Source organism: Prionailurus bengalensis, chromosome C1 (genome assembly GCF_016509475.1).
Source record: "Prionailurus bengalensis isolate Pbe53 chromosome C1, Fcat_Pben_1.1_paternal_pri, whole genome shotgun sequence".
Lineage (NCBI taxonomy): Eukaryota > Metazoa > Chordata > Mammalia > Carnivora > Felidae > Prionailurus > Prionailurus bengalensis.
This window is the reverse complement of record NC_057345.1, coordinates 50841925-50857057: the sequence shown is the minus strand read 5'-3', so window position 1 is coordinate 50857057 and position 15133 is coordinate 50841925. Positions and strand designations below refer to the sequence as shown.

The window sequence follows — 15133 nt, the reverse complement described above, 5'->3', positions numbered from 1 at the left end:
CCCATCAAAATCCTCAAAGACTTTTTTTTGTGGAATTTGACAAGTTAGAGCTACAACTCATATGAAAAAGAAGGACACAAATGGGTAAGACATTTCTAAGGAAGAAGAAATATGTAAAGGAAATTGCTCTACTAGGAAACAAGATTTATTATTAGGCTTTAATAATTGAGCTAGTGCAGCATTTGTACTGGGACATACCTGGGGAACAAAGAGAAAACTCAGAAGCCGACTCCCCCCGATAACCTGAGATAGGATAGAGGTTGCACTATAAGTCATTAGATAAAGGAGGGCCTATTTTAAAATAGTAGGATAATTAGTTATCTTGATGGGGAAAAACGAAAATTACTCCCTACCAGATACCATATTCTAAAATAAATTGTAGATCACCTAATTCTACTAAAATAGAGGCGGGAAAACAGGAATGGATGACTGGTTCTGATCGATGGTAAGGAATGTTTTCTCAGAGAGATGACCTCTGAGCTTCTCCTTGAAGGATAAAAGGAAGAACAATGTGGGAAATGGACTTCCAGGCTGAGACAACAGCAAGATCGCTGTCCCAGAAAGTCCCAAGAGTGAGAAGCATTTTCTAGGAATGGACAGACAACCAGCCCAGCTGAACAGCAAAGAAAGACAAGGATGACAATGGATGACTGGTGCTTTATCATGGTTTTGCACTGTTTCACTACTTTTCTGGCCTTCTTCATGGCCAGAACCAGTTATATTCTCAGGAAGGAAACATTATTAGTATGGTCCTTCTACCCTGACGCTAATTAAAAAACCATTCTTATTAACTGCAGCTCAGATATGCAAGAAGACACCAAAACACTTTTTAAAGGTTTGAGAGGTTCAAGTTACCTTTTCTTTTTTTTCTTCGGTGTTTTGGTCCTGGTTACTAGCGATTATGTTGGCCTTGTTATGCACAGTAGGAACAACCTAGGACCACAAAAAAAAGGGGGGGGGGAAGGAAAAGGGATAAAACATTTAAATGTTACAGTCATCACACTATTTCTTTAAACAGTTAAAATCTTATTTAAGTCTCTGACTTCATCTAAAAAGTAAAGACCTGAGAAGTAGAATTCAAGGCCAACAATACAATTTGAAAAATACTACAAGCTAGATAATCCCAAATATTGTGTGTGTGCATGTGTGTGTGTGTGTGTGTGTGTGTGTGTGTGTGTGTGTAACATCAAAGAGCAGTAAGTTCCCAAGCTGGTGTAGATCCACAAAGTGAAGACAGAGAAGACTAAAAAAGAAAGTCATGACATCGACTGTCATCCACACAGCTCAGTTTTCAAAATACAGTTTTAGGGGCAACCTATGTTAGTCTCTAGAACAAGGGATGCACCATTTATTTGGTAGGTTTACCTTTTTCTTCACTGTACCCCAGTTCAAGTATGTTATCTAGCACACTGTGCATACTCCATAACTATCTCAGCATCACTGTTAGCAGGAAGATGAATTATAAATCTAGTCGCAGTCCTGGATAAAAGCTCAGTGAGAGCTGGGATTTAATGATTGATCACTGTTATCACTATACATAATGCTCAGGAAGAACCCATTACATGCTTGCACTCAATAAATGTTTACACGTGAATGAAACAGCTCCATTTCATAGAAACAATTCTAATTATTGATGGTGCCAACAGCATAGATTACTTTTGTACTCACTTCTTCTTATAAAACAATCCATGAAACATCTTAGGAAAATACAACAGTTTTAGTGATTTTTTTAAAAGGCTCCACGAATAACTAACACAAATAATTTTGCCATAGAATCTAATAATTAACATGAAGATTCTAAGAAAAAAATCTCCTTTCTCAGAAATGTAAAGAAACTGCCTGCCTTGGGATAATTTAAAAGCCAAAACATAACAACAACAACAACAACAACAAAAAAAACCCACCTCTGTCTGGATATAATTTAAAATTAAATTTTCTTCACCTTTACTATAGAGTCTAAAGACATAAATTAATTTTGGAACAAATGAGCAAGTCTCAGAAATGTTTCATTTAAATAAAAAACAATACTAATCACACATCAACACATATGTAATGTTTTGTATACGAACAGACACTGTGAGTCCTTAATATTTATACCTTTATTTATTTATTTATTTATTTATTTATTTATTCATTTATATTTATTTATTTTTAAATTTTTAAAAATATTTTTATTTATTTTTGAGACAGAGACAGAGCATGAGCAGGGGAGAGGCAGAGAGAGAGGGAGACACAGAATCTGAAGCAGGCTCCAGGCTCTGAGCTGTCAGCACAGAGCGCGACACGGGGCTCGAACTCACCATCCGCGAGATCATGACTTGAGTCGAAGTCGGATATTCAACCGACTGACCTACACGGGCGCCCCTATACCTCTATTTAATACACACCACAATCCAAGTCAGCGTCAAAAACTGGTGGGTCTACAGGCATGCACTTCCTGTCCTGAAGGATCTTAAAATATTTTGCCTCCCTGACAAGTCAGAATACCTATCCACACTGGACCTACTTTCTCCCATGGGAAAAACCAGCTGAAGTTGAATAGCAGAAGCTCTGGGGTGGGACACGATGTCAGCTGCCACTCATAAGGTTTACTGTTTTTTAAATAGCACAGAACTATATCTCTGTAAACATATCATTAGCAAGAACAAAAGCTCACCAGGATGACTGCATCCTCAAGGAAAGTAGAAGACTCCATATTTCTTATGAAAAAACTACATTTTTATATGATTAATATGCAAATGTACCATCAGAAAAATTTAGGTGCCATTAGGAAATAACGGTATTAGGGAAGTACAAATGGAATACAGGGAAAAAGAAAACAACACATGATAATAAACTTAGTGAACTGATGGGATGACCCCCAATTTCAAACAGGTTTGTTTTGGAATGTGGAAAAATAATATGAGATGCCACGGTGAAATGCAGTTATGTTAAGTCGAACAAAATTACCTTGGCATAAAAACTTTCTATAGAGGAGTGCAATATAAATCACGGGTTCTGGGGCGCCTGGGTGGCTCAGTCGGTTAAGCGGCTGACCTTGGCTCAGGTCATGATCTCGCGGCCTGTGAGTTCGAGCCCCGCGTCGGGCTCTATGCTGACAGCTCAGAGCCTGGAGCCTGTTTCAGATTCTATGTCTCCCTCTCTCTGACCCTCCCCTGTTCATGCTCTCTCTCTGTCTCAAAAATGAATAAACGTTAAAAAAATAAAATAAAAAATAAATAAAAATAAATAAATCACGGGTTCCGCTCTCAAATAAGCATTTGCCAAATAAATTTAATACACACATTTCTTTCTAGGATGTTGAAAATACAGTTGAGAAATTCAGGAGAAAAAGCTTAAAAAGGTCACATATTAGTGATATGCCTAACGCATCCATTAAAAGTGCAAATATAAAAAAGTAAACTACAACTCAAAGAATAAAAAAAAAGCACAAATATAAACACCACTGCTCAATTCATGATGTTGATGACAATCTACATGTAACAGGGGCACTTGAGACACAGAGTCTTTGGGGGCGCTTGGGTGATTCAGTCAGTTGGGCGTCTGACTTCAGCTCAGGTCATGATCTCATAGTTCATGGGTTCGGGCCCTGCATCAGGGTCTGTGCTGCCAGCTTGGAACCTGGATCCTGCTTCAGATTCTGTGTCTCCCTCTTTCTTTCTGCCCCTTCCCCGCTCACACTCTGTCTCTCTCAAAAATAAATAAATATTAAAAAAAAAATAGACAATAGGGTCTTTGATAGTCCCATTAGGAAATGACTTCTTTGGGGGTTTTGAGGAAAGTCTCAAAGTTTAATGAAAAGTGGTCAAAACTGATTAAGCATGTGGCTATATTTTCTACTCCTGTGAGGGTCAATACTATTTGCAACAACAAATAAGCCAAAGAGAGCGCCATTTTGCAAAGATATGAACTTTGATTTCTTTCATTGCCTCATTCAAACAGGAATCATTTTGTGTTGAAAAATGGAGTAAGTCATGGATATAATTAATTAACACCATCACCTGAATATGTTCCCTTGCCTAGAATCAGAGACAGTTCAATGCTTGCTGAACCGAATGCACCATGTGGCAGTCTGCTGTGCCGCATCGGGGCTGAATGACTCGAGCAAGGCACAATGCAGAGAAGATCTTTTTTGAACAGTTGCAAGAAACTGCACCGTTTGTCATCTGAGTGAAAATTTCCACTTCAGCTCACCAGCAAAGGCTGGATTAAATGCTGGCTTGGCCTTTTTGGTTGACTTTATAACTTACTTAAAAGCTGTGAACATTTTTTGGGCAGGGCATTCACAAGTGGCCACATAAAGGTATAATTTGATTGGCTCATTGTAGCTCAAAACGGTTTCTTTAGAAGTGCCATTTGGCAAGGAATAATTTGGCCATTTTTCCTATTGAACTCAAGTTTCCAGAAATAAAAGTAATAGCCTCCACAACTTTCTCTTAGTGTAAGAGTTAAAAAGTGGCTTCCAAAAACTTTGATTCCAAAAAAGACTTCAAAAGTGGATTCCAAAAAATTTCAAATGGTATCAGAGGGAAAAGACTTTATTCAGTTCACCTCTGTCAGTCAGTCTTGGACTAGGAGGGATCATACTGCAATGCAGTGCACCACAGCAGAGCGGTGGGGGGAGCGTGTAGCCTACTGTGTGCAGGGAGGTTCAAGTGTGGCAAAGTGTGTCGATGCCCCCCCACCCCCGCCCTCAGGGCAGCCAAACATCTGTCTGTCCGGTTTGCCACCCAAATACTATTCTCTGTATGCCTTGACATACAAAAGGTTGAAAAACACTGCCTTACTTATTGAAAAGCATTTTTAGAAAACATGCACAGTTTTTCTACTGTTCAAAAGTGCCTGTGTTTTGAACAGCTGTCTTCCATAAAATAAAGAAAAATAAACATTTCTTCCCGTTACAGGGCTTATGGGTGATATTTCTGCTGCATGTTACAATACAAAATACATACCCTGCCACTAACATTAGAGTTGTAATTCCATACCAAAAGAGTAATTTATTTACAGAAGCAAGCGTTATGATTAAATACTGCTGGTTTTGAATTCAGAATGTCCAAAAGAACATATGACAATGCACCATGTTTGCATGCTTTAATAAATAAACAGAACATGATAGTACCTCTAGAATGGTGTTATATCTGACCCCTTTATGTTCAAAGTATTTTTATAAATAAAGTAACTGGCTCAGAAAAGTAATTTGTCTCTCAGTTAGCAAAGCTGGTAAACAGGGAAATCAAGGAATTGAAAACAAGTCGGTTTGACTCCACAGCCTGTGACTTAAACCAGTGCAAGCTGGAATGACTCAAATTTGGCCAAACGACCACAATCAAAGAAAAAAGGGGAAAGTGAATAACTAAAGAAAATAACTAAATTTTTATGAAGTAATGCTTTCTCTGGGTAATAGTAGGATCAAAATGAAAATGATGTAGAAAAAAACACAGAGGAAAAGCTTGGTCTATAGATACGCAGAGAGTATTTTTAAACGCTTTGAAAATATTAACTTAAGGCTTACTCTTGGAGTGGACGACAAGCTCTGAACAATGAACACCACAGGATTTCCTGCATTCTTAATGGCCTCGACTGCTTCTCTGTGTGAGGCATTCTGCAAATCTACTCCAGACACCTGAAACACAGAAGTCACTTCAATTACAAAGGCTGTCGAGTTCACATATATTAACCAGCTATGAGAACAGCCAGAGTCTAATGAATTAGACCAAAGCCAAAAAACTAAGGTTGGCCCATAAAAAGCTTTGTTGCTTTAGGAGAACATATTTAAGGAAAATAACATTCCGCCTTCAAGACAAGTGAATGAGACAAACATCTTAGTAACAATAGCCCTGGTTAAATACAATTATCCAAAATAGGTAGCTCAGTTCGTGACAGAATCCTAAGAAGCTTCTGTGCTGTGGTGTCACCTCTGCCACCAACACAGCACATAATTCTGAGTGGGGACAGGGAAGGGCAGTCTGGACTCTTCTCTCGAATTGAGAAGTATGACATTTTAAGCACACTGTCCATTATCACAATTGAGTAGCGGAACATCTTTCAAATGATGTTCAAAAAAGAACTATGAAAATATCCATGGGTTCTTTTACTAAAAGTGTTCTCTGTTCAGTAAATTGGGGTAAGTGTAAATAGCTCCTCATCATACAGATTTCAGAAAACCTAACATGCAAACGTCCATAATCTCCAAGAGCATTCTGTATTTACCATATTTAACAGAACCAGTTTTTCAAAAACGATAATGTAACAAGGCCTTGGTAAATGCAGGGGTGCCTATGGTCAGCAGACAATGACAGTTTGTGAATACTTTTTCATGTTAAGGAGACCAAAGAAATCGGAATGTAGGTGGATAGGGATGTGGGATCAAGGTTGGCTTTTGTGTTTGAGATGGGAGGTATTACAGTAATCGTGGTGCAGTGGAGAGGAAATGATATGAGAGAGAGAAGTGACACCTGTAGAAGTAAATCCTTGGACACTGAGGAAGGAATGACTTCTGTGCTACAAGTTAGGCAGGTTGGCTTTAGACAGAAGCACAAACAGTTCAGTTGTTGTTACAGATACAGTTAGGAAAAAAAAGATTTGGCACGCAGTGGCAGCAAGGGGAAGTTCCTTTTTCACTGCTTTCATTTTCTCCATGAAATAAAAAACAAGGACCATAAACTGAGCAGTTTAGGAGGTATGAAGGAGTTACCTCGGGAAGTAGGAAAATGAAATAACTAGGGACATATTACAGGATTGCAGGGCAGAACTAAAGACTCACTTGAGAAGGAGCTCATGAATTTTAAAATGAGACCAGACAGCACTGTTATTTTCTCCAGCCATGCCAGAGTCCTGAAATAAGCAAAGAGTTGCATTTAACTAGGATGTGGTTCCCCCAGACAAGTTCAGTAAAAGCAAAGGGGATCCAAGGAGCTGGAAACGACAAGGATGATCAATCACGGAATCAGAGCAGAGTGAAGAGAAAACTGAGCACCTCTGAAGCTGAGGGACACACAGGTAAGGGCCTGAAGGTATGAGACAGGAGCGTTGTATGTGAGAGAGGTCTGAAGGCAGGTGGGTCCAGGGGTGCCTGGGTGCTTCAGACACTTAAGTGTCTGACTCTTGATTTTGGCTCAGGTCATGATCCCAGGGTCATGGGATTGAGCCCTGTATCAGCTCTGCACTTAGCATGGAACCTGCTTAAGATTCTCTCTCCCTCTGTCCCTTCCCCTGCTTGCTCTCTCTCTAAAAAGAAATAAATGATTGGCAAAAAATTTTTTTAAATAAAAAAATAAAAAAGGCAGGTGAGTCTAAAGCACAGTGCAAAATGGAGAGGCGAGAGAGGTGAGGTCAGGAAGGCAGCTGAAGGCACACCACACAAAAGCCACGGCAGGAACTTTGGCCTTTTATTCTAACAGACATCCGGTGGGAGGTTTCAATGCTCTGTAAAGCCTTTTCCCATCTGAACTCAGGAAGGATGAGGATAATAGTAAATGCATATAGAAAAAAATTTAACTGAAGCTTAAAAGCAATCACAATGGTTTGATGAAGCTTCTTATGAATAACCTGATCCCCATGACATTCTACAATAAATGAGGTAGAAGCTATAAAAGAACCACTTCATCTTCCAGTAATAACCAGCTTTGGTTTCCCCAACACAGATTTCCACAGGGTTAAATGTGAATCCCTAAAGTTGGGAAGTTAGGGGGGAAAATGGAATTCTGTTACAACAAAAAAATAACCTGAGTGTTTCTAAGCTGTAAATTTATAACCCAAAGTGTGTCCCATTCACACAAGACAGACCCATTTCTAAAAATTAAATTAAATTCCAATTTCCCACTTAAACAAATTCTTCTCTACATGGGCCTAAATCCTTTATGCAATTGTGCAATTGTTTCAAGGCAGAAAGAAATATTAAGTTTTACTTAAAAACAAATGAGTAATTCTCTTCACGGGAAAAAAGTAAACAAATGACTCAGTATGTTTGACAAAATAAAGATTCAAGTATTAACATTTCACATCTGGTGTGAGTTTAAAGAAATTTACTAAATCTGAGACACAACAGTGATATAAAAGTGTTGATGGATAAGTGAGAGAATACATTCATCTTACAGCAGAGAAAGATGAGGGGAAAACCCACAAAATTTAAGAAGATAAACAATGAACAATCCAATTAGGAAACAGGCAAAAGACCTGCACAAACATTTCCCTGAAAAGGACACATACATAAGGTGTGAAAAGTTCTTTATCATTTTCCATTGGGGAAACTCAAAACAACAATGAGGTATCACTATCTGCCCATCAGAATGTGCAGAATGAAAAACAGTGACAACACCAAATGTTGGTGAGGATGTGGGGAAACTGGGCCACTTATACATTGCTGGTGGGAATGTAAAATAGTACAGCCACTGTGGAAAATAGTTTTGACAGCTCCTTTCAAAACTAAAAATGGACTTACCATACAACCCAGCAATTGCATTCTTGGGCATTTATCTCAGACAAATGAAGACTTATTTTCACTCAGGAACTTGTATACGAATATTTAGAGAAGCTTTATTCATAACATTAAGCCAAGAACTGGAAACTACCCAAGTGGCTTTCAGTGGATGAATGGTTAAACTGTGGTACCTCCACGCCATGAAATACTATTCAGACATAATAAAAGGGTATCAACTATTAATGGACACAACAGATTAAATGAACTTCAGTGAAATTATACAGAATGAAAAAAGCCAATCTCAAAAAGATACAGAATGCATAATTCCATTTCTGTGATAATTGTGAAATGAGATAATTAAAGACATGGAGAAACAGATCAGTGATTCCCAGAGGTTGGGGATGGGGGGATATGAAGAGGGGAAGAGGAATGGCTGCAGAGGGTAGCACAGGGGAGTCTTGTGGTGAGACGGTTGAGTTTCTTGATTGTGGTGGTGGTTATGCAAGGCTACACATGTGATCAAACTGGAGAGCTATAAAAACACATACAGTTATACATCGGTGTGTGCCTAATTGGTAAGATGGAAATAAGGTCTGTGAATTATGTCAATATCAGTATTTTGGTTTTGCTATCGTACTATGGCTATAGTTACTGTTAAGGTAACATTAACATTGAGGCTGAGGGAAGAGTATATGGGACCTCCTTGTATATTTCTTTACAATTTCTTTCCCATGACTCTGTATTTCAAAACAGAAAGTTAAGGTGGGGGAGAGACCAAACAAAATACAAAACATAGTTAAAAATTAAGTTCAAATATATCAGTAATCAAAATAAAAAATTAATCCGTGCCACTTATTTACTAGAAGATTATCAATATAGATTTAATAAGACAAAATCCCTTATGTATTGCTTACAAAACAAACAACTAAAACAAAATCACAAATAAGGGTGACAATGAAGGAATGAAAAAAAAACAAAAAAACAAAAACCAAACCAATGTACCATGCAAATACTTAATAAAGGAAACCACACCTGCCCCAGAAGGAGTAATCCTTTTAAAATATGTATGCATTCATAATCTTCTAATGGATTCTCACTGCGTTCAAAGACGACCTTCCAAGCTCTCTGTGATGTGGCTTCACTTTACCTCTCAGACCTTTTCTCTTTGCGCTCTCTTGCTCCCTTTAGCTACATTATCAGTGCCAGTCTGCCTTCTGCTCCTTCAACACAGCCAGACAAACTCCCACCTCAGAGCTTTCGCCTTTTAGTTCTCTCTGCCTGGATCCTTCTTCCCCTGTACATCCACACGGCTCATTCTCACGCTTCCTGTATTTGTCTCAGTATCATCTTCCATAACCAACCTATCAGTTGCAATTAGCACCTCCATTCCTTATCTTTCTGTTCTATTTCTCCATCGAATCTACAATCTAACACTCTACACATCACTTATGTAATATCTTCCCTACTACCATGTAAATGCCATAGGAGTAGGAATTTTGCTCATTTTCTTCACTGCCATGTCCCCTGTGTGTTTGAAATTTTCTTTGTAGTTTCAAAAACACAAATATAACCTAATATTTGTATATACAGAAAGGTTTTACACAGTTCTTTGCTTTAATACTCACAATAATGCTATGGGTTTTGAATTCTCATTTCCATGAGAATAAGGTGCATTTAATAATTTGTCCAAGAACAAATGCAAAGTAAACAGGGCAATCAAGACTTCACCCCATGACCTCCAGTGCTCTTTTCACTTTATCAGAGCTGAAGCACCAGGGCTGAAGTTTATCATCATAAAGCAGGTGTCACGAAGAAGCAGATGCTGGGACTGAAGATATGGAATATGAGGTCATCCAATAAATGCAATGCAAAGAAATGTGTGAGGTTCAGACCTCAGGACATTCTCAGTGCCTTGATGGACCTTTTAAACTCTGCTCTGCAGACCTGCCACATGTGAACAATGGATTCACCCCTCCCTCCAATGGAATCTGGGAGGATGTGCGTGGCTATTCCACTGACACATATTTATAAAAGGTAGAGCTTGTTCTAGGGAATCTAGTCAATAATATGGTAACAATGTTGTATGGGGACAGATGCTAACTACACTTGGGGCAAGCACTGCGGAATGTACAGAATTGTCGAATCACTATGTTGTATACCTCCTACGCCTACAAAAATTAATGTAATATTCATTCTAGATCAACTACACCTACAAAAAAGAGAATATTAGAAATTTTTTAAATGATGAAAAAAAATTACAACTTGTCAGACTGTGGGAGAAGCACAATGTTCATCACCTGCCTCATTCTGTTAAATCGTAGAATTGTTTTTTCAGTCAGCTGCGCCTTTGTGCAGCATTCTGTATGCTACCACCCTGATGTTATAATTATATACATACAATTACGCAAACAACATACAAACTAAGGCATGGGAAGAAAATACACCAATTGTACATACATATACCCCAACAATGAAGGGAGGACTTCTGGTTAAATATTACTGTCTTAAAGCAGGTTTCAAACGAAAACAGAATTTTAACATCATTTACCTCAAGTATTTTATCTCCTGTTTTAAGAGCATTTGTTTTTCCTGCTGGACTGTCTTCTAAAACTTGTTTGATAAATATACCTTTAAGTTCCTCTCCATTCTTCAGGCGTTTTATAACAGTTTGTCCACCAACAATACTAATACCAAGGGACACATTGGGTTCTCTGAAAATCTCAACACTGTAAAAAGAAAATAAATTCACTCATGAATAAGTTAGTATAACTTGTTGGACTGTCACTAGAAGTGTTCACTTTGTACCATATCCTTGTGACTCATATCTTATATGAATATATTTTTACAAATGTTATCAAAATTGTACCTCGTTCAAAAATTCTAAGATATTTTCAGTGATTTGTGGCACATGTGAAAGCCTGAATTTGGAAAAAGATTTCTAAAACAATAATTACACCTCTTAATATTCTTAATGTTCACAGCTCCTACCACAATATATTTTCTGTAATTACTTCTTTTAATCTATATCCGTAACATTAGCAAAGAATGAAGAAAGTAATAAATGGGTGAAAAAAAAAATCAAGAAAGTCACATATATCATTTTGACAAAAACCACAAACTTTCATAATAAAATAAATTTCTGACCAAAAATCTTGTTACCCAAACTGTTTTTTTCCAGTCAGCAGGTTTAACCTGTGGTTCTTTAAGTGGAGGACAGATTTTGCTCTTAAGGTTGGAAGTTGTTCTCTTTTCTTCCTACCTCCATATCACTTCCTTCCTTCCTTCCTTCCTTCCTTCCTTCCTTCCTTCCTTCCTTCCTTCCTTCCTTTATTGAGACAGAGAGAGAGCAAGTTGGGGAGGGGGGGAGGGAGAGAGAGAAAGGGAGAGAGAAATCCCAAGCAGGCTCCGCACTGTCAGCGCAGAGCCTGATGCAGGGCTCGTAACTCACAATGAAATCATGACCTGAGCTGAAATCGTATGTTCAACCACCTGAGCCTCCCAGGCAACCTGAATGATCCACCCAGGCACCCCCACATAACTTTAAAAAATAAAGAATGGAATAAAACTTGCTCTTCCCTGGTTATGAATTTTGCTCAAACTGCACAGATGTGACCAATGATTAACTGAAATTTTTAAAAAGTAGTTCAGAAAACAGCTCCCAAGAGGGGCACCTAGGTGGCTCCGTGGGTTAAGCATCTGACTCTTGGATTTTGGTTCAGGTCACGAACCAGGTTAGTGGGATGGAGCCCGGGTCTATGAACTGAAAGTGTGGAGCCTGGTTCGGATTCTCTCTGCCCCTCCCCTGCTTGTGGGCAGCTCTCTCAAACTAATATAAACAAACATTGAAAAAAGAAAAGAAAACGACTCCCAAAGACAAAATTCAGAAGTGCAAGAAGAAAACAGACAACATTGGTAGGTATTGTGGCATTAATAATGCATGCAGAATAGAGCAGGTAATGGAAGACTTTTATATACTGTTAGCTCAAACTAGGCACAAACTTGGAACTAATACAAGGGAAGGAAGGAGGATAGAGATAAATTGACACATGATAGAAACCTCAACTGATGTTGTTGTTCACTTAAAAAAAAAAAAATAAGGGAAGGAATTTTAGTCCTTTCAGGGCAGTCCTACCTGCCTTCCTCAAGGATGCAGTAATAAAATATGCTTAGTTCATTGGTTACTACCATACATGGACAACTGCAAATTGCTTTCTCTGCAAAGGTATGATAAAGACTTTCCTAATATTGATTACAGTCATTTTGCCCAGGTAAAAATCTCTAGAGAAGACAAACTGAAACTAAAATTTAGGTCATTTTGTAGCAATGTGGATGGAACTGGAGAGTGTTATGCTAAGTGAAATAAGTCACACAGAGAAAGACAGATACCATATGGTTTCACTCTTATGTGGATCCTGAGAAACTTAACAGAAGACCATGGGGGAGGGGAAGGGAAAAAAAAAAGTTAGAGAGGGAGAGAGCCAAACCATAAGAGACTCTTAAAAACTGAGAATAAACTGAGGGTTGATGGGAGGTGGGGGACAGGGGAAAGTGGGTGATGGGCATTGAGGGGGGCACCTGTTGGGATGAGCACTGGGTGTTGTATGCAAACCAATTTGACAACAAATTTCATATTAAAATAATTAAAAAAAAAAAACTTAGACCAGCCTAGATGTACATTATGGCAATACTTAATCAGTAGAGAACGTCTAAATGACACTCTGAAAGGAAAGAGCAACCAACTGTGTTCTCCTACTGAGAAAGCCAATGACATCATCAACGTACATTCTTGGTGGACCCCAGTGGCTGAAGTTTGGAGTTTCTTCTCCTTCACCTTCTTCTCTCTCAGGTAACTCACTGAAGAGAGACAAAGGAAAAACACACATGCACCTTGTAAAACAGTGCTGTTAAAGGTTCTTACAAAGTTTTGAAGTTGAACAATCTATTTGTAGGTAAATAGTTCTTAATTTTTAAGGTTTAAAATATTTATATCAACAGTTAACTATCTGTACAAAACAAAAATACATTACTTTTAATGTTCAACAAACAATCCACCTGGCACCAGAAACATCACAGATTATAAACACTTCTATTGGTGACAGTCTAGGCGCTATTTCCTAAAAATCTATGTGTGATTTGTACAACTTCACATTTGTTTCATGATCAAGGTACAAAATATAACATATATTCCTTAAAACTTGGTCCTGATCGACAAGCAAAGAAAACACTCCAGCATAAACCAACATACGTAGCTGAAATAGCTAAACAGGAAACACAATCCCTCTTTGTAGATCTGTCATCCTGGCACTAAGTTAACTCCCCTGTGATGTGTATCCCATGAACGTTTTGTGTCATTATCCATCACTTTGCAGTTTGCAGAGAGATTTCCTTCTGGTAGATCTAATTTGATCCTGTCACACTTTCACCCATCAAGTCATGCTGGTACGGAAGTGATAACATAAAATGCTGAATTACAGGGGTGCCTGCAAGGCTCAGTGAGTTAAGCATCTCTTTTTTAATGTTTATTTATTTTTGAGGGGGAGGTTAGAGGGGTAGAGAGAGAGGAGGAGAATCTGAAGCAGGCTCTAGGCTCCAAGCTGTCAGCATAGAGCCCAACATGGGCTTGAATGTGCAAACCGCAACCTGAGCTGAAGTAAGACCAAGCTACCCAGGTGCTACAAGCATCCAACTCTTGATTTTGGCTCAACTCATGACCCCAGGGTCATGGGATCAAGCCCCATGTCAGGGCTTGGGATTCTCCCTCTCTGCCCCTTTCCCTCCTCAAAATAAATAAACTTAAAAAAGAAAAATCCTTTTTTTTTTTTTAATTTTTTTTCAACGTTTATTTATTTTTGGGACAGAGAGAGACAGAGCATGAACGGGGGAGGGGCAGAGAGAGAGGGAGACACAGAATCGGAAACAGGCTCCAGGCCCTGAGACATCAGCCCAGAGCCTGACGCGGGGCTCGAACTCACAGACCGCGAGATCGTGACCTGGCTGAAGTCGGACGCTTAACCGACTGCGCCACCCAGGCGCCCCGAAAAATCCTTTTAAAAATGCTGAATTACAAAGTACTTATAAAGGTAATGCTATCTAATAGGGTAGAGACATTACCATATATTATCTGGAAGAGTACTCCTAAGAGAACTCCTAAGCTCCAGTCTAATCCGCACCATGAAATGCGTGTGTGACTATGGACCACCACCTGAGATAATAGGTCTGAAGGGTACATTTTATTACTCTATACAAAAATGTAGGTACTACCTCTTCCATTTCACATTCACAAAAACCCTGTGAAGCAGGCACTGCAGGTCATATTATTATTTTATTCTTCCACTTGAGGAACTGAAGCTCAGGGAAGGCTGCAACTACACAACCTCCTCACAGTATCCAAATCTGTGTTCCAGCCTAAACGTTTCAATGCTCCATTTTTCTCTGAAGTCTCAAATGAGTCCTATAAATAGCAGCAAAACTCCAAACCCACCTGCATGTCTACAGACAGACTTTCTAGGGTAGAATGGTTTCAGGCTGAATGAAAAAGAGAATACCGAAAGAATCCAAGTATTAGTTAAGAAATTGGAATCATCAGGGGTCGTTAACATCTCACCTATTCCCAGATGGTTTTGTTGCCTCAGCCAGTCAATGATTTCATGATTAAGAGCATCACAGTATTCAAGGAAAAAGAGTTTGGCAGATACTTGCCAATTACTTATCTAA

General features: G+C 38.7%; 1 protein-coding gene across 1 annotated transcript in view; it reads right to left on the bottom strand.

Moving 5' to 3' along the window:
- The window catches only part of PATJ (PATJ crumbs cell polarity complex component), a 368834-nt gene that overhangs the window by 215360 nt on the left and 138341 nt on the right, over nt 1-15133 (bottom strand). The window contains 4 exon segments of the mRNA XM_043575139.1: nt 856-933; nt 5513-5623; nt 10968-11145; nt 13202-13273. Coding sequence (XP_043431074.1) covers nt 856-933; nt 5513-5623; nt 10968-11145; nt 13202-13273 — 439 coding nt within the window.